Here is a 24,549-nt window from a genome sequence, read left to right as displayed (position 1 = left end):
CTGGGATATTTGTCACAGACCTGAGCTACCAGGCCACCAGTAGTGTCCTTTAAGTGAAAGTCTATAGAGGAGGAGAGACCTGGTACTGAGATGAGGACAGCTGCAAACCCCATTTCAGGTCATTTTGGCTGTTAGGAAATCTGTGAGCTTGGCCTTCTGGTTGAGAATGGAGAGACTGTTAAGACTGTAGCTCTGGGACAGGTGACGCCTCGTACAGGTTTCTCTAGCATTTCCTGGCAATGCACTAGTGAAGACAGGGGGTCTCTCCCTCATGCTCTCTCATTTGGTTTTTGATAGATGTCTCATTTGTTTCCTAGTTCTTCTTTTCCTCCTGGAAAACTATTTTTGAAGCTTAAGGGGCAGCATGAATATGTAACTTGGGCAGAAATAAAAGGGCAGGAGTCCTGCCCATCTGTACCTCCACCCCAGGTCTGTAAGGAGGCCCACTGGCAGGGATCATGCATTTTGTTGGATATCTTGCTCTATTGCATGACTGGATTTGTATCAGGGGCTTTCCAAGGCCTGAGTCTCCCCAAATGGGAACCCTGCTCCCACATGGTTGGGATCCTTCTTCCCGTATTCATCTTGCCTTTAGTAAGCTAATCAGTATTGGAGTCGCAGGCTGCTACTGACAGGGCTTACTGTATAATTTATTTTGATAGCTGAAAGCCTGTACTTATTACTGTAGTTTCTGGATCTCTGAGATGAGAAAGCAGTGAATTAAAATTACCACTTCATATTGGAAACAGTGGATCAAAAGCTGGCCTATCAGCTAAACACCCATTTGGGTTATCTTTGATTCTATGTAGGTGGTTGGGCTAAAGATCTTCATTTTCTCGTAGTTTTGTGGGTTGAAAGCAGACCTTTAATGTTGCTTTGGGGGAATGTTTTGTTTGCTTCTCTGTGTACACAAGGGAAATTTAAGGAAGTGCAAGTGACCACAGTAATCAACTTTTGGCCTGTGGGAAGTGTTCCTGTAGAGAGTGGCGAGTCCAGTGATAAAAAGGGCGAGGGAAGACAGAACTGCACCTCTCGCCCGGGATCAGCCGGCCCCGCTTTGCTGCATGGAGCCGAGTGCTCTGACCTGGCTCTGGGGCCCTGTGTGGAGTGGAGAAACTCCTTAAGCCTCTTAATTAGGAAATGAGTTTCTGTGCATGTTTCTGGGGAAAAAGTCTAAAGTTTTACTGAAAGATTTTTGCCACCAAAAGATCACAGACTGTTACTGTCCACAGAGGGCTGTGCACAAAGGGAGCTCAGACAGAGCTGCTGGTCAGGGTACCAAGCCTGTAATCCCATTTCTGCCTTTAAGAAATCTTTTCCTTTGTCGGCTTTGAGTGTTTGTCTTGTTTTTTAAATCCGTGGAAAGGTAATAAGACATTTTGCATCCTGCTGACCTGAGGAGCACCAGTGATGAAGAAGATGAGAAGCCGATGGGCAATTAAAAAGGAAGTTACCTGTCATGCGAGAGGATAACAGGCCCCATGTCTTAGGCATTTGTGGATAGATGTTGGGAAGAATGCACAGCAAATTTTTTTTTTTTTTTGAGACAGGGTCTCACTATGTAGTTGAGACTGACCTGGAACTCACTATGTAGCCCAGGCTGGTCTTGAACTTGCAGCCATCCTCCTGCCTCAGCCTCCTGAGTGCTGGGATTACAGGCGCATGCCACCACACCTGGCACAGCAAATTTTTTATTTCGGCTCTGCATTGTGTCCACTTCCACTTCTCATTTCATATCTATTATTTTTTTGTTGTTGTTGTTGTCGTTTAATATTGGCTTCAAAGAAATAATATCTCCCTTTGTTGCCATTAGTTCTCTCTGCTTTCCTTCTTGTCGCTCAGCCCTCAGAAATCAGCTTCTGAATTCTGGTCTGAGTTGATATAACTTGGCCAGCTACTGAGTTGTAAAAGGCGAAAGATTTATGCAATCTGAAGAGAAACCAGAGGGTAGCCACTGAGTTGTGAGCATGTTTTTCACAGCTCCTGTGCCAGCCTCAGCAAGGTGACTACCTCTTAGTATTGCATCAAACATGTGACCTCCCTCCTGAGACCACGGCATGATGGCTGCTTTTGGAATCCTTTCCAGGAATGTGGCTTTACAGAAGGGATGACATAGGACATTACAAAACCCATGTCAGACAACAGGTTTCTTTTTGCAACATGAATCGCAAAAGTAAGCTTTCTCCTAATCGTGTTATGAGGATGGACATCTGCATTCCCCCTCTAACATGTTTTAAAACCAGAGAATTGGGAAGACACCACTCACTGGAAAACTTCTTTCTTACGTAGATTCTAACTTTACTTATATCCCTGATAATTATATACAACTTTCATATACTTAAGGAAGATTACTACATAGCTAGTGTCAAAAAATAAAACTTCTTTTCCATCGAAGAGAGTCTCAGATGTTAGCAGTCGAGCCAGTGGTTCCGTTCTCTTTTCTGTCTCTGTAGAGTCAGTGTTTCCTCTGCCCAGCTCTCCCCTGACCTCCCCAAGTGACGAAAGTCAACAACATCATCTCTTTCAGCAAAAGAGAAAAGCACTTTTGATTGTCACTAATGGAACTTCTGCTCTGTTTTGTCTTCCTATTCCTGTTTGTCTTAATTAAATCAGTACATTATGGTTTTGATCTGGATGCCTTGTTGGTGCCAGATATGCTTTGAATCTGTGTTCATAAATGCTTAATTTTAGCAGTTTCCCTTGTTTTTAATTGAAATTATTTTCATCATGGTCACTTGTTACCCGTGGAGATTAGAATTCTTTGTTCACTATTTGCTACATTCATTTTACTGATAACTTTTGAACTTGTATGGTTGGTTTATATCTTTCTGTTTTGCTTTGTTTCACTTATTTCTGTCAGTCCCAAATTGCCCAGTGCAAGCTCTGTAGGTCTGAATTTTTGTTGAAGAAATTATGACTTTTCTGTTGGCATATCATTAATACATTTTTTTCTGTTATTTTAGCCATCACCTTATTTTAAATCAGTTTTATTTGTTATGAATTAGGTAAAGACTCATTGTTTTGTAGTATTTCCTTGTGCAAGGAGCATTAGTAGAGCAACAACTAGGCACAGGGTCAGAACTCCATGCTGCTGTCTGACCGAGTACTTGATTGTAAACGTTCCCGAGTGCCTTGCTTGTCAGGCCTGGGGATAGACCCTTTGTCTTATGCTTGTTCTTTGCTACCCTGCAGATCAGCAAGTGAGACTTAGAGAAATAAGTGACATTTTCAAAATCACGCAACAAAAACTGACAGGGGTAGACTTAATACTAAGTCCAGCTAGTTCTAAGGGCCTTATTTTTTTCCTACAAGATATTTTTCCTTTGTGTGTTTAAGGCTTTTTCCAGGCACTTGAGAGTACTAATTACTGCTAACTTCCCACTAGAAACTGATTATTTGACATCACTTTGTTGGCTGGAAAGTTGACCACTGTCATTCCGCCCTGTCACAAAGCAGGACCTAGGAATTTGGGTACTTGTGGTCCTTTGTGGGTTGGAGCCTAGGATCTTCACCATCCTCTTCATAGGTAGTAAGGGCCATGATGACTGAAAATGGGGTTTTATTCAGGCAGTATCATTGGCCATTGAGATAACCTAGTCAGGTTAGGCATTTTTAGCCCCAATATATAAATTAAAAAATGAAGTCTATGCCAGGCAGCTTTCTGTATCTGCCACCACATACTTGAGAAAAGCAATTTAAAGGAGAGAAGATTTATTTTGGCTTGAGCTTTCAGCCCATGCTCCCCTAGCTCCATTGCTTTTAGGCCTGTGTCATGGCACAGGAGCCTGATGGAGGAAAGCTGCTTACCTCATGGTAGCTGGGAAGTGGGAAGAGGGAAGGAGCCAGAGAGGAACAGCCTGAGGTGTAGTCCCCGCAGTCACACCTCCAGTGTGAGCTCCATAGGTCTAAATTTTTGTTGAAGAAATAATGACTGTTGGTGTTTCATTAATACATTTTATTCTGTTATTTTAGCCATCCCCTCATTTTAAGACTCTCTCCTTTCAGCCAAGCTCTGCCTCCTCTTTGTGTTGCCTTCCAGTAATGCCGTCAAATTGTGATCACCAGTGGCTCAATCTACTGAAAAGCCCTTCCTCTGAATGCATCAGCTGTCTGGGGGACTTTTTAGGTCTAAACCATCAGAGGGGCCCAGAGATGTAGGGTGAGTTGTCCAAGGTCCAACAGGCAATTGCAGAGCCAATACCTGAGCTTTGGACCAGCACTTCAGTTCTGTTTCTAACTGAAAGATTTATTCTGGACATCTCTTTGTGTTAAAAAGTAACATAAGAAAAGGAAGAACAAAAAGTAAAATCTGTCCTGCCTGTGGGTCAGGGGTGCAACCCAGTGGTAGAGCACTTGCCTAGTGTGTGAGAGGTGCTGGGTTCATTCCCACAGCACCAAACAGGCAGGAAAAAATGTACTGCTTAGTGTCAGAATGAATTTTTATAGACTTTAGGAAAATTGTTGGAAGGTAAATGCAAAAAAGGGGGAAGGGGGAGAGAGGGGGAGGGGGAGAGAAAGAGAGACAGAGACTGGCTCTATTTAGATATTTCAGTAGATTGTCTAGCCTGAACTTTAGGCAATGTTTTATTCCATTTCTTTTTTCTCTTTTGAGGGCAGCAGTGCGGAGAGAGGCGCTTCCCTTCCAGAACAAACTTTCACTGCACTTCATCCCAGGAAACCAGATCTGGGGTGAAGCAGTGACCCAGGGGAAACTGATTTTCCTGTCCATGTGCTCAGAGATTTTCCTGTCCATGTGCCGCCAGCCTGCTGTGCAATATTCTGTGACCTTGCTGAGGGGTGGGGGGACCATCTGCCTTGGGTTTAAGAAACAGCATTTGTTTGTGTTTGTTTGCAGGCAGTGAGTGTATTTAGAAGGGTCCAACAAGACTAAAAAAAAGCGCTATTCAAGAAAGTTTTATCTGCACAAAAGAATGTGCGGAGTGAGTGTCTGCATGGGTTCTGAAGGGAAAGGCAGGCAATTTATGACTTGTATCTGTTTTTGTCATTATGTATGACTGCTCCGTTTTATAGTTGAGCTGATTATCCCCATAATAGCTTTTCCATGTACCTATGAACAAGGAGTAGGTGAATGGCTTCTCACAAACATCGGGGCTTAGTGTGTTTAAGTTGGCACACGACTTTAGGTGAAATAAAATTCACTGCAGGCAGTGATCTGTTCCTATGAGAATGTAGTTTTCTAGTCTCAAAAAGACTATGATCTTAAATAAATCACCTGAGGGATTTCTTTTCCAGCCAAGAGAAGGTACATTCAAGCTATAGGTAGAGAAATGACTCAAATGTTTGGCATCAGAGCTTTTGTTTTATTTTCCTTTAATAAGCCGAAGACGAAATGATTCCCTGTGTGTGAATTCTGCTTTGTTACAGGCAGATTTCAGAGGCTGAACGAACTGTCCTAACTTGGCAAATCACAGATGTCTGGGTGGATAGAAAGTGTTTTGTGGCGATGGGGAGGAGACCTGCAAGTGACCAGAGGCCACTGGAATTCCCATGAGCCTGTTGGGCAGCCCCGCTGTGGAGGAGTTGTGGGCTTTGCCTTTCCTCTCTTCCACCTAATCAAGCAGCTCACTGCCTTGAAGTGGAAGGGGACTGTGTCACCCCTGGCATACTTTTTTAGATCAAGAAAGTTGAGCCAGGCATGGTGGCACACACCTATAATCCCAGCACTCGGGAGGCTGAGGCAGGAGGATTGCTGTGAGTTCGAGACCAGCCTGGGCTACATAGTGAGTTCCAGGTCAGTCTCAACTACATAATGAGACCCTGTCTCAAAACAAAACAAAACAAAACAAAACAAAACAAAAAAAGTGCTAAACTTGTCTTCATTTCCAAGTAGTGGTTCAGACAGAAGCAGGTTCTGAGGTTGCCTCCTTCGAGCTGATTACAGAACGTTGTATTTTGGATGGATTTACTTCATCTCAAACGCAGTCCATTGTGGAAGAAATGATGCAAAGTTGACAAGAGAGAAAATGTTTATGTCTCTCCAAAAGTGGTTTTTTTACCCAAGTATAAATACGGTTAAAGAATAATATATTCAAGCATTCTTAAGCTGGCTAGGGTTAGTAATGCATCCTTTCCCTTGGCAGACATCATCAGTCTGTTCTTCTCCCTATAATTGTTGCCTATGCAAGTCTCTCTGCATTTTGAAGAACTGACATTTTCTTAAAAGAAAGAGGGGATTTCTTAATATCACAATTGAAAATTCAAAAGGGATGTAAAGAATATGGCCATTATTTACTAATTACTGTATGTCGAGTGTAAAACTAGGAGCCTTACGTGTGCCTTCTCATTTAATTTTCCCCATTTTACAGCTGAGAAAGATGAGATTCAGGCTGGTCACTCCTGTAACTGAATGGGTGACTATTAGAACCAAAAGTTTTAGAAAAAAGTGGAATTTGGGAATTGGCTATTTTAATTTTCTTCTAAAACAATGTTTCTCAGGTATAAGTTTCTTCCAAACCCGGTCCCATTGTAGAAGCGAAACCACACACTGTTGGAAGCAAGGTCATTTAAAAGTAGAGCTCAAAAAGTTTTCCATGCCTTCTCAACTGTAACTCCTTTGGGATTTTCTAGCTTTAACCTCTAAGATTACTGAATTAATCATTTCTACCTTGGAACCCTAACCTAGTGTAAAAGTGTTGAATTGGAAAAACCAGAACTGGAAGAGTTTTCTCTTTGCACATGGAGCGTGTTTGCCTCCTAAGTGTGGACAGTGCCGCACACACTCCTGCCGTGCTGGCTCAGGATTCATTCAGGCTTGAGCTGTGTGGCATTTGCAGCCCTGGGCCTTTGCTCTAGCTCTGCCTGCCAGCAGACCTGAGCCTGGTACCATCTTGTGAGCAAGTGATGGGGACCTTCAGACCATTTTCTCCGTGGCCGTCTTCCTTGGAACGCATGTTTGAGTTGTAATTTCTTTAAGCTATTCCTGAACTTCACTATTTTAATCACCTTTAAGCAGTCAGGCCATCATTTAGAAATGGTATTTAGTTAGGAGAGTTGTATTTTCCCACTGTCCATTCATGGCAGAAAGTAAACTTATTCTCCCCAGTGGTCCTTTTCTTGCCTCTGCCTGCTCCTCTTAGTCTCATACAGCACTGTCAACTTTGAGGGGATGTTTGTGGGCAGCTTGCCTTCCCATGGTGAGTCCAGCACCACCACTTGATCTAGGAAGAAAGCTGGGGGTGATGTGCTAGTCTGTGGTTAGTTCTGCTGACCTGTTCTGTGGTTTGCTTGTTAGAAGAAAGGAAATACAATTAACTGGCTGCAGTTTAATCATTCCTAATAGGAATATTATTAATAATGATACCACTTGATACTTGTCTTGATTATTAGTTTTTGGTGACACATTTATGTATTTTGTTCCTTTTCATAACCCTGAAGCCAGGCACGTAGCCCCGTCCTTATCACTACCACCGTTTTGCAGATGAAGAAACTAAGAGTGGTAGGAGGAAATGACTTGTTCGGGACGGCCTAACAGAGAGTGCTAGAGGTTTGGACCTCTTCTAGCACATTGTTACAATTATTTCTTGCCTATCGTCTCTTACTTGATAATAGAGAAACGGGCTGTATCTCTGTATCAGTCTTCCCTGCTGTTGAGCAGTCTGCAGGATGAGTTTTGGAGAGCAGAGGAAGATAAAAATGTAGCTTCCTCCCTCAGGCTTATTGGGTCACGTGGTAACCATAGTACTTTTTATGCACAATATTTGCATCATGTAGTTGAGAATTCACAAAGAAACAAAATAAATGACAAGAGTAATTCTTCGAACAAAATTTTTGTGAAATGGAAGGTGACAGAAAATTTAAATCACATGAGGATATTATGTTAAGTAATTTCTATGAGGAATCCCCCATAAAAGAGGCCATTTAAGAATAAGACAGATGCTTCTCTAACAAATTGGCCTTCTCCTTTCCTTCCCTCACTGCCAGATGCTGGCACATCCAGGCCTACCTTGCAGGTGCGGGTCACCTTGTGGTGACACAAAGGCGCAGTTGGTCAGTGAAGAAAAGCAGAGGACCCCGCAGTCCCCTTAACAGGCAAATGGCTAAGGTGGCTCTCTTTCCCTTTTCTATTCCACACCAGTAGGGAAGCCGTCCCGAGGTATTCATGAGAATAAGGAAAATTTCTAGTTAGGCAAGAGGAAGGCGGAGTTAAACTCACAAACTAGCTGGCAAATGGGAAAGACAGGAAGAGGAGGTGATAGGATGTTACCCATCCAGATCTGTCTCCCTCCAGCTTGTTTTATCTATCCTTGCTCTGGGCTCAGAATCTTGCCTCTGCTGGAGTATCTTGCTCCGGTCTCTGGCCAGTGGCTCAGAGTATGTAAGGTCCAGGCCAAATGCGGTGGGGGCACTTGGTTTTTGCCCACTTTGTGCTTGTGTCACGTTAGAGTCCAGGTTTTCCCTTGGATTATAACCACTGTGCGCAAATCTCGAGTGTCTACTGGCAGATTTGTATCATTAGGTGCTGGGTGCTGCGGGAGATTCTGGGGAAGTGAGGTGTTGATTTGTTGTGTATTTGTGTGTGAGAGAGATGGAGCAAACACAGCAGACAGGAATCTGGTCCTGATGCACAGAGCATATTTGAGACAAGTCTGGGGGATTCGCTCCGTGAAGGAAGTGCTGTGGGGCTCTGGGCTGAAGAAGCTTTATCTGCCTCTCAGGGTGACATTGCTGCAGATGAAATGCGGATGCCATTGTCCGATTGTTCATTGCACCCCTAAGTAGACGTAAAGGTCTGGAAGGCAAGAGATCTTATCTGACAACGGTTTTTGTTTTTGTTTTTTGCCAATTTCCCTGGTGACTAGCCATAAATATTTGCAGCAAGAAAAATGGAAGTAATCCAGGCTTTTATCTATATTAGAAGTGTACACGTGGTATATAACCAACAAATAGTTAATAAATATCTGCTTGATGTGTTCTGTTTCTTAAGTGAAATAAACAAAGCTTTAGAGACCCTACCCCCCATACCTGTAAACTGGTAGGTAGTCAGAGTCACGCTATAGAGGTACGGGTGGAAAAGGCCCATGGTCGGGGTCCTGCTTCCCTCCTCCTGCTGTCCCGCAGCTCCAGTGCATTATCAGGTGTGGCCTACGCAAGTCACACACTCTCCAGGATTGCCCCTGGCTAGGCTGCACTGCCAGACCAGGCCCAGGCCTGGCTTAAGGATGAAGAAAGGATTGGAGAGGAAGATAGGCAAACCCAGTCTCTTTTACACTAATGAATTAAAATAATATTTATGGGAAGTTCCTGTTTGGCTTATTAGAGGAAGATATTTAAGTAAAATTTCTTGGAGGCTCTTAAATTTAGGATAAAACATTAGTTTGCAAGCATTAATTTTCAGTATTTCCACTGAAATGAAAATTAAGGAGAACACGGTCCAAAAAAGCAGCCCATTATTTCAGTTTTGTTGTCTTTATATTGTTCAAAACAGGATATCGTGGCCATTGGGATTGTTTGCTCTTCATTGGTAACTTGGAAATGGGCAAAGATCACGCCAAAGTTGTAAAAAAAACAGGTACTCCTGGCTCTTTGTAGTTTTATAGACGTTTGAGCTTTGCAGCATGCTCCTGTTGCCATTTGATCTTCACAAACTCATACATTAAAGAGTCGAGGATCACCCCCACTTGACAGATGAAGAACTCGAGCCAGGTAATTGGCTTCTGGAGGGTCAAACAGGGAGCTTGCAGGAGAGGACAAGACCCAGCGCCGCTCTCGAGAGCAGGAGCACTTTTCATGTGTGTGGGATCACGCAGCCATGCGACATCCTTGTGGGGCCAGCAGGGCAGGTGTGGTCTTCACTTTCCTAAAGCGGTGGGAAAATAGGCCACACGGGTCAGATGGTTCTGCCAAGATCTGGCAGTTGGTGTTGGGACCAGGGCTTGAAATGCTGAGCCCACTCTTTGCCCAGGAGACCCAGCCTTCCCGGGAGCACCACTGGTGCTGCCTGCCAGTGTGGCCGGGGCTGCTTGAAGCCTGGCTTCCTAGAGGGCGTCTCCTCAAAGCCCCTCTGGGTTGTGTGAGTGGTGGCTCTCGGGTCTCAGTTGGGCACACAGATCTCTCTTTACAGAGACACCAAGGAACAGAGCGAAAGGGGCAGAGCCAGAGGCTTCAGGAGCCTGTTTCTAGGGGTGGCACCTCTGGGATATTTGGACTTTGTGTCTGGTGGCGTGTGCAATTGAGGTGTTTGCTGTGCTGCAGAATAGTGGCCCAGGAATAGATTAACTCAACAGATTGAGGTGCTTTGATGAATCAGTTATGTGGAAAGATTAAAGTTCTCAGAACTAAACCCAGGAAGAAATTTGCTGCTTATTTCTCTGCAAAGGATAAAATATAACAATGAACTATGTTTAAAGAATTCTGTAAGAAGCCTTGTTTTTGTGATATTTCACATAGTAACTTAACCTCTAACCTCTGCCCTTCCATGAGTTCGTCTTGTAGTCTTCCTGAGAGATGTCTCTTCTTCCTCACTTCTGTTGAACATGGGAAAGTCGGCTCTTCCTTCATTTGGATCCTTAACAGTCTCTGGTACATTTATAGAAACTCTTATGATATCAGATCTGGGAAAGAATATTACACTCAGCTTTTAGCTTTCTCAAAATGTACTGGAGAAGGTGAGGCGCAGAGAGGTTCTCACTGCTGATTTTAATCACAAAGACAGTTTTAAAATGTAACCCTTCTGGCTATGGAGCTAGGACTGTTGTTACCAGTCTGTAGCTTGTGCCCCCCCCCCAACCCGGGACCTTCTCATGGAGTTACATCCCCAACCCTTTTTAAATTAAGTTAAAGTAAAAAAAAATTGAGACAAATGCTCATAAAGTGACTAAACTGCCTAGACTGGGCTCAAACTTTCATCCTCCTGGAGTGCTGAAATTACAGGTATGCACTGGCTCTTGTCCTTTAGAAGTGAGAGATCAAAAAGTGGTAGGGCCAGAGTCTGCCAGTGCAGGCATTTGTGTAGCATTCTTTATGTGGTGTTTATCTGTTTATGTGTCTGTCTCCCACACTAGCTTGAGGACAAGGGACTAAGTCATAGCCATCTTGGTGGTTTTTAACCCCGAGCACTTCGTGGTATGTGGAAAGCCCTCAAGGGTTTGTCTTCCCAGCTGCCCTGTTTTGTATAAAGGTCAGCTCACCTGCGTGGGGAGGGAAGCAGGGTTCCTTTGAAGCACCCAGAGTCTTTCAACAAGATCTCATCCAGCCAGGAGCCTCATCAAAATTCATCCCCCCTGAAACCAAAATAAGACTCCCCTGCTAAAACGAGGAGCCCCTCCATTATGAGGTGTAGTTGGTGAGATGAAGTAGAGATAAAACTTGGGTGAACAGTCTTTGGTGCTAAAATTAATACAACTTTGTGGGTTAAAGTTTAAAGAGTTTCTGTAAGTGTGCATATTTATCCCTGTTTGATATTGTCACCCGTGTCATCGGGTTCCTTCTAATCTGCACACATAAGAGGATCTTTAGTACTGACTTAAGCCTGGGAAGAAATGGCTGCTTGCTGTGTCCACTTGCCCGTGGCCTAGTGAGCCCAAGGAACTTGAAGGTTTTGTGCTCGGTAATAAGAACACTCTGTCTGAACTGCAGGCCTTGTGAATCATCCTTCAAGAAGGAACTCCCTGTGCTGCTTTTGGCTGCTGCAAGCAAAGTGACTTCCAGGCCTGCCCCAGAAGGGGACAGGAATTTGCACAGTTGGTTTCTTACATCCCAGTCACTGTCTCATCCCTGATGTGCAGGGCAGAGTGAGCTGGGACAGGTTGGGGATTAGGCCTGGCCCAAGATGGGCATTGTGGGTGACTCCCAGCCCCCACACTGTTCACATTTTGTCTTTTTCCTTAATCTAGGACACTTTGCCAAGACGGCAGACCAGACGGTACGGAGTCTTGACCCCCTCTCCAGGCCTGATGAATGTGGTCCCCGGTTGTACCGGGTCTGTCTTGTTGCTGCTCCCCAACCCCCATTCAGACCCTGAAGCCCCAGGGAGCCCCTCTGCAGCCGAGGTGTTTTGTCAAAGCGAGATTGCAAAGAGTTAACACTTTTGCTTTTTGGAAAGTTATCTGTGAAGAGTATTAGTTGTTTAATAAAGCGTGCCTGCCCTCCCGATGAACCCGCCAGTGACTCTGCAGCTGAGGTCATTCCAAGTTCACGCGGTGGACTTTTGACTGCCTTCTGTGTCTGTGAAAACAGTCGGCAGCTCCTGCGGGGATCATTCATTCAGGCCTGTAACACAAAACTATTGCCAATGGGCACCTGCTGGGGTGGCTTCCCAGGAGGGCTGGGAGGGAAGAAACTCCTCAGGCATCTGCAGAGATAAGAGTGGAGGAGCTTTCAGGGATCCCGCAAATCAGGACACGGAGACCCACTGCAGGCCAGCAGGGTGGTGTCAGGATGTGTTAGAGAGCCCACTGCCATAGCATGGATCTCATTAAAGGTCTGTGACGAAGAGTAGAAAGAGTGCCTGTGTGTGTGTGTGTGTGTTTGTGTGTGTGTGTGTGTGTTTGTGTATGTGTGTGTGTGTTTGTGTATGTGTGTATGAGGAAGAGGAAGAGAGCAGTTTGCAGTACATTCCCCAAATTTCCAGCACATTCTTTCCTCCTCAGAACAGAAGAAAACAAATTGATGAGACTGAGCATTTGCTTATTTCTAATTTTAAATTGCCATGCATTCTGTCCAATAGTATATTGGATTTAACTGCTCTTCTTAATGGCTCTTTTTATGAAATTCCATATATCATCATAGCCTAATTTTGCCACATTTTCTCTGGAGATATCCTGTTCTTGAGAGTAGCTGCTTGAATTTTATGTGTTTCCCCAGCTTTGACTCATCTGGGCTGTGAGTTCTCCCGTAGGCTTGGAAAGTCCACTCACTGGCTGTAGAGGGTATTGCTGGCAGAGCTGAGTAACTTAGTGTGGGTTGTGTGCCCTTGAATCTTAGCTGCAGAGTAGCTTGGTGTTATGGTCTGAAGTGTCAGAGCGTGAAGTTTCTAGAAAATACTAGATAAGTAAGCACAGTCCTACCATTTCCAGTCATATGCATTAAGAAAAGTTAATTTACCTGCTTTTATTTCACGATGTATTCCCTATATCCCCAACAAGCAGTAAACTAATTTATTTATAGTCATAGGTTACTGGTAAGTGTGTAGTGTTTTCTTAATCTGCCTGGCAGTGATACATTTTTTGAAAGCAGTTTTGTTCTCACACAAGCCCGAGCCTTTTTTATAACCCTCTGGTACATTTCACATAAATTTGTCTTTGTTCATTGCAACATTTATATTAATCTTGGATTAATCTCATATTGTACTACATGGTAACAATCCTAGGAAATTCCGATCAAAAGCCAACAGCCTGTTTCCTTCATTCTGGACTGTGGTGTATCTGGCTTTATGTGTGTCATACCCCTCCTCCAGTAAGAAGTGACAACAATGTAATTTTGTATTTCCTTGGCTTTTGTCTCCCATCATTTGTTGCCAGAGCTGATCAGACAGCTTGTCCACTTTCATGCTGTTTATGAACTATAGTTGCAATACATGTGGAATGTTATATGTGGTACACTCTTGTTATAAGTGTTTATATGCTAATTATCTTTTTTCCTCATCACTGTGTAGAAAACATAGGATTCCACCCCTGCCTTGCAAGTTCGAGGTCCTTAGTCAATCCTCAGCATCGCGCAAAAAAAAAAAAAGTGAATTTTCAGTTTAATTCAGTGCACAGTTTAACTTAGTAACTAAATGAGCATCTTTAGAAGTAACAATAGCTGGGCTGGGGATTTTGGCTCTAGTTGCATAAAACGTCACCCATTCCCTCCAACCCCTCAGCCCGAGCAATTAGCATGCACAAGGCCCTGGGTTCAGTCCAACGCAGTGCCACTGCCACCACCACACACAAAGTACTAGCTAAATTTATTGACTGCTTTCCCACCTGCCAGGTAACATCCAAGTCTTCACACAGACTGATTTTTGTAATCTTCATAATGATCTTCTGCGGAACTGGTTTATAAGTGGGGACACTGAGGCTCAGAGAAGTCAAGTGACTTGCCCGCGGTTGGGAAGAAAGCCAGGCCCAGAAGCTGGGCTGATTCCGAGTGCATATTCTTAGCCCTGGCATGAGAGTTGCACTATATCAAGGAGGCCTCCTTTCTGGACTCCTCTGCAGCAGACATTAACCACGTAAGGCTGTATTCTCGAGGGGTATGGAGAGTTTGAGTCACATTGAAAGTCATTTCCTGTAGTGCCCTTTTATGCAGTTAGATCTTTTGTAGATGCTACACTATATGGGCCAAATTATGCATCCACAAACCAGGAAATGGTTCTCACTTGATCTGAGATACTTAGTGAAGGCATTTTAGCTTCATCCCAGCTCCATATACACAGCTGACTAAATATAGATCTATGCAAAAGGTATAACCTCATGTTAGCACTATTTATAGTAGGTGTCCAATTAGTTCCCAACCGTATGTGGACAGCTAGAAATGCCAGGCTCTGTGCTAAGGCATCAGGGAGGCAAGTGTGAATAAAGCAAGGTCTTCCTCCCCTTAGGCTGAGGTACAGCAGCAGGGAGAAGGTAGTGTCAACAGTGCTGGAGGGAAGGGTCTGGCTGACGTCCACATGAGGCCTGCACAGAGAGGAACACATGGCGGATTGTGAAGTCAGGGAGATGCGCGCCTTGTGGATGAGAGGTGGTGGGGATAGGAGGCACATGGGTGGGAGCAGGAGGTGTGAAGCTACAGGACTTGGGGAAGGGTTCCAGGGCACAGGGCTTGGCGGTGGGCCACTCGGTCAGCTGTCTGCTTGGGAGCGGGCTGGCCACCCCCGCCACCGCCCCGTGAATATTAATTGGAAGAGACTGAGCTGAATGTTTCAGTCTTTGAGCCCAGTATTGTTATGAGTGACTAGGATGTTAACAATTGGCTCTTGCAAGTGTTTCTGTGTGTGTGGGCACAAAAGTTATACCTTTCACAGAGAAAGCCAAGGTAAACAAAAACTGACAGCCTCCCACGCCTGGGGGAGGGGAGGCCTGAGTCATTCTTTATGTAGTTGTAATTAGAGCTAAAATCAAACCAAACTATGGCTTGTTTATTGTAGGTAGCCTGCACCAGACTGTCCACTCTGGCCAGAGCAACCTGTCCATTGCCCGTAGGCTGCTTTAGTGTTTGCACAGAATGTCACCCTCCCCAAAGCCTAGCGCCACAAGCCCAGGGTCCTTGTTAAAGCAAGAGGGGATCTGTGCACCTCCACTGAAGCACATGGGCTGGAAAGGTGGGAAGAAAGTAATTTGCCACTTGATAAGTGAAGTGTTTGCCATTGATCCCCAGACTACTTTTCGGGGAATTATCTGACCCCATCCGACCATCCATTTACAACTGTTTGGCCATTCTTCTTACACATAGCTAGACGAGATGTGACTTACATTTGAGAGCAAAGAGCACTGTGTAGGAATGTGTCTCATGGCTTCTCCGTCCCCTCCATTCCAATCAGCAGGTTATTCTCTGCAAATCCCACCTTTGCTGATTTCATTCAAGATATCTACCAGTGTCCCACTTTCAGTATGGAATTTTAGTGCGTGAATGGATTAAAAGGTGACATTTACATTTTCCTTGAGGCAGGACTGACTGCTGTTTTTCTGCATACGTTTAGACTAAGACCAGTTAGGTTTCCTGTTGACTTCTTAGAACCCTGGAACCTTACTGTGTTCCCAGTGCTCAGGACCATCATGCTGGATGGCATCTGTCCAGCTGGGCAGGACTGCGGGCTGGGTCCTTTGACCCAGAGATGAACTTAGGTTGGGCAGCCTGACATACAGGGTAAAGGGAAGGCCCCTTGTGCAAACCCAGCAGAATGTCAGGATGTACCCGTGTCCCTGGCTTTCTCAGCCCATCTTTTTATGTGTCCACCCCGTCACTAAAAACTTGAAAATTTGTGGCTGGCCACTGCCCTGAACTTGGTGAGCTGAGTCAGTGTTACAGGGCTTGGAGAAATTAGCATGTGCTGTGGACTCAGTGCTTGTGCCCCTCCCCTACTCCTGTGTGGAGTCCTAACCCTGAGGGAGCTGGGGACTTTGGAAATGCTCTGGTCTTGAGAGCAGAGATCCCTGCTGGGTATAGTGGTTTACACCTGTAATCCCCTGGGAGGCTGAGGCAGGAAGATCACAAAGTTCCAGCCCAGCCTGGGCTATTTAGTGACCTAGTGAGACCCTGTCTCAAAAAAGCACAAAGGACTCAGATTTAGCTCAGGCCCTGGGTTCGATCCCCAAAGCAAAGACTGAGGGGGAGGAGGACAGAGAGAGAGAGAGAGACAGAGACAGAAAGGAGACCCAGCCCTGAGAGCTGGCCCACCCCTTCTTGCATGTGGGATTCTATTGAACAATGGTCCACACCCTCCCAGCACACTGATCTGCTCTTGCAGACTTCTGGCCTCTGAACTGGGAGAATTAAATGCCAGCCAGTTAAGGGCATTTTGTGGTAAGAGTCCAAATGAACAAGGCAGCACATAACACAGGATGCTATTTCTTTAAAATTGTCTTGATTCATGGTTTCTCTTTTCCACTCATCTTTCTGTTTGTGGGGAGAGCATAGTGTTTGTGGACTGTGTGAACCTCAACATCTCTGAGCCCCAAACTCTGAAAGTTCCAGTAACCAGTTGGGATGTGTACACAGCAAAGCAGCTGCTTAGTATGTTCTTGTCTGAATTTTCTCTCCACAAATATGCCTAGCTGTAGTGGGGCTGAACACTGCACTTTGGATGACTTTGGTCTGAATCAGAGCTGAAAACTTGAAATGTAAAGACCAATACAGTACTGCACAGATTCCTTTGTGCCAGGTGACATTTGAGATACTTCATACTCCCCTTTCTTTTTCAGCACCAGGGGATCAAACCCAAGGCTTTGCTTATGCTAGGCACTGAGCTACATCCCCAGCTCTGGGTCAGTGTTTGAGATAGTGTCTTGCTAAGTTGCCCAGACTGTCTTTAAACTTAGGATCGTCCTGCCTCAGCCTCTTGAGTAGCTGGGAATGTAGGCTACTGCACCTGGACACTTTATATCTTTTTTTTTTAATCAGTTCTTCTCCATCCTCCCATAAATTTCTCAGATACCTTGGAGTTGTCCTTGATGCCTTTTTGTTATACCACGTGTCCGGTTCATCAGCACGTCCTATCAGCTATACCCAAATCTGAGCATAGCCGTGGACAAGATTGATGTCACTCACCTTTGAACTGAAGGGTTTCTGTCAGCGAGTCCCTAGGATGGGTGTGTATGTGTGTGTGTGTGAAAAAAGAAATAGAGTAATTTCTTATCTGGGCGTGGCAACACATGCCTGTAATCTCCTGAGGCAGGAGGATCCTCACGAGTTTGAGGCCAGCTTGGGCAACTTAGTAAGACCCCATCTCAAAATAAAAAACAAAAAGGGCTGGGATGTAGCTCAGCGATAGAGTGTTCCCCTAGGATGCTTGAAGCTTCACTCCCTAGCACTGCCAAAAAAAGGAAAGGAACAGTTTCCCAAATTTATTTGCTCATCTTGTTCTTTGAAGTTCTGAAGTTCATTTTAAATCACTTTTGCTGTCTTCTCTTGCCAACTTAGAAAGTTTGTGACACTTATCTCAAGATTTAAAAATATTCAAGCAAGAAACTGTTGTTTTACCGTCTCTGTGACCCTTTGCTAGACTGCGCTTGTTGAAGATTCTCTGCGAGACTCCGTCCTTGCCCATCAGCAAAGCCACAGATGCTAGCAAAGGCAGTGGTGGCTGTGCATCCAGCTTGGCAGGTCCTGCCTTCTCTCCCACCTTGGCCTTGTGCTTGGGATGCCTCCTGTCTCCCCAAGGTGCTGCCTCTCCACTGCAGTCCCAGAAAAAGCATGTGGGCGCGCCTGCTTATCTGGCAGAGGTGCGCAGAGGTCTGATGCCAGCAGTTAGCAAGTCCATCCTCTGTGGACTGCAGCACTGAGCACATCTGTCAGGTTTAGTCCCCATCTCACTAAGCCTTGTGCCTTTAGTGAGTGGAAAAGGAGGCATTCCTCAGCCCTGTAGGGGCTGAATGTGAAGGAAGGCAAAGAAGGTGTGTTCTTAAGACGGGGGGTGGGGGGAATGGGACTGCAGCATGAATCTGAGGAGAAAGAAGCCAGAGAGATTGGAGAGACAAGAGAAGATGGTCGGTGGAGTTCTAGCCGGGGCTGGCTCTTACAAAGGCACAGACAGGGGAAGAGTCAGCACCTTTATTCAGTGGAAGACAGAGGGGGGAAAAAGGGGTATTTTTCTCAGTGGAGTAGAAGATAAGTTGGGAGGAGGTTAGTTGTAAAGAGATGAAAAGAAATGCAGAGCAAAGCCTGTCACACTGCAGCAGTGTTCCAGGCACTGCCTAGGGGGCTGGGGTGTAAAGATGACCAGAGTGCCCCCCTTAGACATTGCACACGGAAGTCTGGCTAGAGTCAGTGGGGAAACGGATTTAAGCACAGGGTCACGCAGCAGTGTCCACCCATGCAAATCAAACTGTGTGCAGCACCGAAGTATGCAGGACAGGATACGGGCTGGGTTGTGTGCAGCGGGCACAGCTGAAGAGAAGCAGTGGGAGCTCAGGTAGAGCAGCAGCTGACCTTGTGTGGTCTCCCTGCTGCCGTCCTGTTAACAGCGGCCCTTCTCAAGCCATCAGTGGGCTTCTGAGGCAAGCGATGCCTTTATCTGTTGTTCTCTGCCCAAGTGACGAGCAGTCATGTGTGCGGTATGATATTGGTCATCTAGAGATGTCAAAGAATTAGCTGTGTCAAAAGAATTAGCTGAAATTTAAGATGTTGATGCCTCTTGAGTTGAATTTTAATGTAATAAGCTGTATCCTTACATGTTTTAGAGTCAGTTCTCTAAACCAGCACTCCTGGCTAGAAATATGCTATGAGCCACATCTCTAATTTAAAATTTTCTTAGCACCTTTCAGGAGTAAAAAGAGATAGATGAAATTACTTTTAATATTTTTTATTTAACCCATACAGCATATTCAAAATATTATTCCAGTATCTAGTCAATATGTAAAAATAATTGAGATGTTTTACCTTCTTGTTTTCATCATCCGTTAATGCTGGCGTGTATTTTTGATTTAGGGCATGTCTTCATTTGCCTTAATCACAGCGTAGAGGCTCAGTGGCCGCCTGTGGCATGTGGTCAGTTTACTGGACAGCTTGGAGATGAAACTAAAGCTGTATGATGCAAACTTGTATTGTGTGCTTGAGCAGAAGACTTTCAAGTCTCTCATTGTCCTGATTATTGGAATAGATGAGCTGTCATATAGTCCTGTTGCCTTTTAGTCGCTGTCTGCCTTTTACTGAGTGATTTTTTCCAGCACTTATCTTGCTTCTAATGGAGAAGGAAGGCATTGAATAAAGAACTTTTACCTAGTTTGGTTTTGCCCTCATCACTGCAGTGAGAGGCTTTCTACCTGCTTCCCTGAGACCATCACATATAGCTGTTGTCTTTATTTTTTAAAATAGTGTTTTGTAATAAGTGGCAAAGTATTGTCATTGTTCCCTTAGGTTATTTGTTTCTTTTCACATTTCTTCTTCCTTCCTACTTGGCAAAATTCAGAAAATATTCTTTGATTTGTTTAGGGTGAAAATAGAGGCAAGATTTTTATGAAGTTTATTTTTTAAAATGAGTTCTGTTTTTAGTGGCATGCTTAGATTGTTAGACAGTGAATCAGTAGAATATTCTGTGGGATATGTAGAGTTTTAAGAATAAGGAGTGTACTAGTTAGTACTCACTTCAACAGAGGGCTGTGCCAGTGCTGTTGTTTTCAGACTTTTGTTTTTAGTGGAGCAATCCGTGCTTGTGGTACAGAATGATTACACTTACTGGAGCTGACACATCAGTTCTTTTTTGTTTCCCCTTCCCCTGTACCGGTACTTTGGAGCCTCTGTGACGCACCCCCTTCCTTCACCTTATACCTGAAATAATTACTATCCTAAATATTGTGTTAGTCAAGTCTTCCTTTTCCATATAGGTTTTTGCCGTGCTTGTTTCACCAAACAATGTATTTCTAGTGTTGCATGTTTTCAGCTTACCCAAATGATATGAAATATGAAGACCTTTTGTGATCACTAAATACATTTTTGTGATTTGTTCACGTTAATGTATGTAGATGCCGCTTCTTCATGTCCAGGCTGTTAGGTACTCTGTTGTAAGAAGGTGTCACAGTTTGTATACCGTCCTGTTAAACATTGGGACTATTGGAGTTTGCTGGTGTGAACTGACGCACCGCAGACATTGCTGTTCTTGTTTCTCGGCACACGTGTCGGAGTCCCTCTCAGACCAGTTTCGTGGTCTTAGCGTATGTGTCCATCTTATCTGTCTTGTCTCTTCTGTTCTCTTCTGTTCTTTTTTCTCCCCAGTCCCTTCATCTTTCCCGTGCTCCCTCGACAGTTCCAGTGCCCTTGTAACACTTTGCCTCCATTTGCCCTCTCTTTTTTTGCTACTAATAAATACTTGCTGTCCACAGATATTTATCTTATCTGCTGCCATTCATTCTTTTCTTTCATATCTATTGTTCCATCTGGGTCATTTTCCTTCTGCCAAAGAACTTCTTTTATTAGTGTTCTGGCAGTTGATCTCAGATTTTTCTTTAAAATCTTTATTTCATGTGTTTTTGAAAGATATTTTTACTAAGTTTAGAATTCTAAGTTGGCAAACTTTTTGAACCCTTTTAATGATAGAATTCCATGCCATTCTATCTTTTCTCTTGAAATAGCTGTTACTATTTATCCTTTAAAGGTACTATAACATTTTTCCTTTGCCTGCATTTAAGATTTACTGTCTCATTTTAGTTTTTAATATTAATGTGCCTTGGAATAGATTGTCTGCTTACAATTTGTAGAACTACTTAAATTTGTAGCTTGATGTCTTTTGACAATTTTGGAAAACTCCTGGCCTGCCCCATTTCTCATACTGCTTCTGCACCTTTTTTTCTTTTCCTTCAGTTACTCTACTTACATAGAAGTTAGATCTTTGCTGTATTTGTTTGGTTGGTTTTAATTTTTTGAGACAGGGTCTCTCAGTCTAGTCCAGGCTGGCCTCGAACTTGAAGCATCCCTCTGCTTCAGTCTCCCAAGTGCTAGGATTGCTTGTGCCATCACATCCAGCTTGGGTCTTTTTACTGTGTTCTGTATGCTTTTTATCCTCTGTATTTTTACCAAAACCCTTATTTTGTTGTCATTGTTGTTTGTTTGTTTGGTTTTTTAAATAGTTTAATCTGGATTTTTTTTCTGCTGCCTTTTTTCCCACTTGACTAGTCCTCTTTGGAGCTCTCTCTATCCTATTGCCTACCTATTAAAATCTTAATCATGGGGCTGGGGATTTAGCTCAGTGGTGCTGCATCTGCCTCTCAAGCACACAGTCCTGAGTTTGATCCCTGGTACCAAAAAGAAAAAAAAAAATCTTAATCACTACCTTGATAAGTGATCTTGCCTGTTTTCCTGTCTGCCCCCACCCACCGTCAGTGCCGGGGATCAAATTCAGGACCTTGTGCTTGTAAGGCCAGCACAGTGCCACTGAGCTAAATCCCAGCCCTGTTGCCTGATTTTTTAGCTTTCAGTCACTTAGACTTGTTTCCTTACAATATTTGGTCACTTTTATTGAATGTTGGACTGTACCATATAAGCAAAAATTTAGTGGTTCTGCCTGATATTTTTCTCTGAAGTAGATTTGATTTTTCTGCTGTCGTACTTTTAAGATGCCCAGTGCTTTGATTTCCCCCATGCATCCCTACCTCGCAACTCCTATTTTCAGGGATTTCTTTACCAGTGCAGCATATAAGATGCAAGAATTTCTCAGAGATTTGATAAGGCTTTAAGCCTGATGCCAGAGGGCCTGAACAAGGATTCTTTTTTCTGATGCTGGACTAGGAAAGTTAGGGGTGGGAATGAAGCATGTGAGGTAGAGAATGCGTCAGACTCAACTCCTGAAACTAAGAGAGGCTGTAAGGAAATTTAGTCTTAATCATTTCTGTTGAGGGAGGAGAGTAGGTGAATCGTGGATTAATTAACTCTCTTGCAACTAAAAGTACAGTGAAAGTCCCCATTTTTCTTGTCTTTCTGGTAAATGAAGTTTTGTTTTGGTTGAATGAAGCATGTGAGGTAGAGAATGCGTCAGACTCAACTCCTGAAACTAAGAGAGGCTGTAAGGAAATTTAGTCTTAATCATTTCTGTTGAGGGAGGAGAGTAGGTGAATCGTGGATTAATTAACTCTCTTGCAACTAAAAGTACAGTGAAAGTCCCCATTTTTCTTGTCTTTCTGGTAAATGAAGTTTTGTTTTGGTTTGGTTTTTTTGAAACCCGAGGTGTCAGAATAGGCCTGAGTCACTTTTAGCCTGGGAAGCTAAAGTTGAGCTAGATGAGTTGTGTTCTCTTCCTCTCTTCAGGACTTTTCAGGCCTGCAGTCTGCTAACCTTGAAGACAGCAGATCTGCAGGAGGTGGATGGACAGGATTATAAATGTCCTTTCCCAGTCACCTGTTGTGGGGCAGGAAGAGAGCAAAAGTAAGAATGCCTGAAAGGCCATGGAGGAAACCAGGGGTAGCTAGACAAAGACCAGAAGTTTCTGAGGAGCTACTAGGAAATAGCCAAACTACAATGTTGTTTTTATTTAGCTCCCCTGATGGGTGGGAACATATATACATAAAATCATGCATTCATGAATGAATGAGAGCCTTGTCTTGGGCCTTTCATCAGGAGAAATGAGATAGGACTTAATTTGGGTACCTTGCATCTGAGCTGCCTGTCATTCCCATCCTGGCACCCAAAGGATGAGTTCAACTTTGCTGTTCTCCCAGGTGCTAAGGACCAGTTCCCAGTCGTGTTCCTCCCTAGCTCATCACACTTGCTCTTGAGCACCTTCCGTGGACACCGTCTACAGCAATGATGGCGAACCTTTTAGAGCTTTCAGTGATGCAAACAGCCCAGTGTGGACATGTGCCACAGGTTTGTCACCACTGGTCTAGGGTGAGTGTTGGTCTGTGTATGCAGCTTTCCTAAAACACAGGCTCTATCTACTCACCCCTATAGCAAGTTAGTTGTTAGAAATGGCTTTGTTTCCCATGTGAGTCATGTGTCAATCTTAATGGATCAGGGAGTTGGGAAGAGCAGAGGACTAGCAAAGATGGAGAGAAGAGGAATGAAGGCTGCCCACAAACACTCAGGATCTTGTTTTACCCAGGACCACTGTTGGGTCTTGCCTATTTCTCCCTCTTACATTTGTACCTCTAGTGCAGTCACTTCTTTCTGAATTACATTTTCTTGGCCAGTCCAGCCTTGACCAGGCAAATCCTTTAGCTCTGCTGCTCCTTGTCATACAGTGAACTCTCCTCCTGCTTGCGTAGGAAAGCAAACTTCTTGACCATAGGCAGGCACTCTTAGAATCATGGTTCCCAGCTCTCCTCTGGCTTGGCCTCCATCTTTCCTTCCAGAATAAATGGTAATGCTAGCAGTGTAAGCCAGCATGGCGCAGTGTGGGCCTCATCATGGACATTTCCCAAGCCACTTATTTCTTTGGGGCCTGTTTTGGACTGTGAAAAATAGCTTGGGCAAAGGAAGAAGTGGTTCGTAGACTTCTGAGCCTAGAAATAGGGGCAGTGTCTGAGTTGGATATAGGCCGCAGAAGGGGACTGGAGCACCCCCCCGGCTCACCAGAGTTGTGTGTAATTTTTCTTATCATTCATACACTCTGCCAGCTCTTTTGTTGGCTCTGCTAGCAAGGGTGTATAGGATCTTCATGGCATTCAGAAAGGAATTTACCATAGAGCTGGTAACAGAAATCTGGATTGGGTTCCCTCTGTAGCTTACCTTGTATCAAATGCGGTAGATTCTTGGGTTGTTGTGAGGACTAAAGTAATTACCGTTTTCACAGGTGCCAGCCTGGTACAGCAGCACCTGGAGCGTGGTCAACATTGTTAGCTGATGTGGGTAATCCCTGAAGCCACACTGCGGTCTTTAGCAGCGGAGTTTGCCCTTACTTGCTCTGCTGCCAGTTCATCTCAAACACCTTTATTTAAAGAATCTGTTGAGAGCAGATCTCTTCCTAGAACCTCATCAAATTGTTTCAAACCCTCGTAACCTATGTGACTGTAGCAGCAAGAAGCTCAGCTTCTCCCAGTGCCTGGCGTCTCTGATTGTTCTCAGTGACATCACCCACCTCCTTTCTTCCCAGGCTTTTGCACTTAAGAGGATAGATATTCTTTTGAAATACAAAGTACCTCACAAGAATGAAGTCCTTGTGACTGGCTTGGAGATAAGCCCGTGCTCCTTTTCTATTGAGGAATGTTCCATTTCATTTCTGAATTGCTGTATTTTGAGATTCTAGTCTATTTATAATTGACATGTTTACTTTTCCTTTGTTCTAGGATGGGTATAAGGTAATTCCTGTATTTCAGGATGAGACATGCAGGATTTCGTTAGAAAGACTAGGATCAGCAGTAATAACCCTTTGTATTCACACATGGCTTTGTGTGTGTGTATGTGTGTGTGTGTGTGTGTGTGTGTGTATGTGTGTGCTTTGTCTTTTTTTTTTTTTTTTTTTTT

At 44.1% G+C, this 24,549-nt stretch overlaps 1 protein-coding gene across 8 annotated transcripts in view; it reads left to right on the top strand.

Moving 5' to 3' along the window:
• Positions 1 to 24,549, top strand: part of Vps13d (vacuolar protein sorting 13 homolog D) — a 235,713-nt gene that overhangs the window by 155,451 nt on the left and 55,713 nt on the right. The window contains exon 65 of one of the 8 annotated variants that reach the window (XM_010628173.1): positions 11,853 to 12,115. The exons of the other annotated variants lie outside the window; for them this stretch is intronic. Coding sequence (XP_010626475.1) covers positions 11,853 to 12,041 — 189 coding nt within the window. The 3' untranslated portion in view covers positions 12,042 to 12,115. Of the gene's footprint in view, positions 1 to 11,852; positions 12,116 to 24,549 lie in introns of those variants that run through there. 8 annotated transcript variants of the gene reach the window in all.

Source organism: Fukomys damarensis, unplaced genomic scaffold (assembly GCF_012274545.1).
Source record: "Fukomys damarensis isolate Sample0158 unplaced genomic scaffold, DMR_v1.0_HiC HiC_scaffold_23, whole genome shotgun sequence".
Lineage (NCBI taxonomy): Eukaryota > Metazoa > Chordata > Mammalia > Rodentia > Bathyergidae > Fukomys > Fukomys damarensis.
This window is presented reverse-complemented; position numbering and strand designations above follow the sequence as displayed.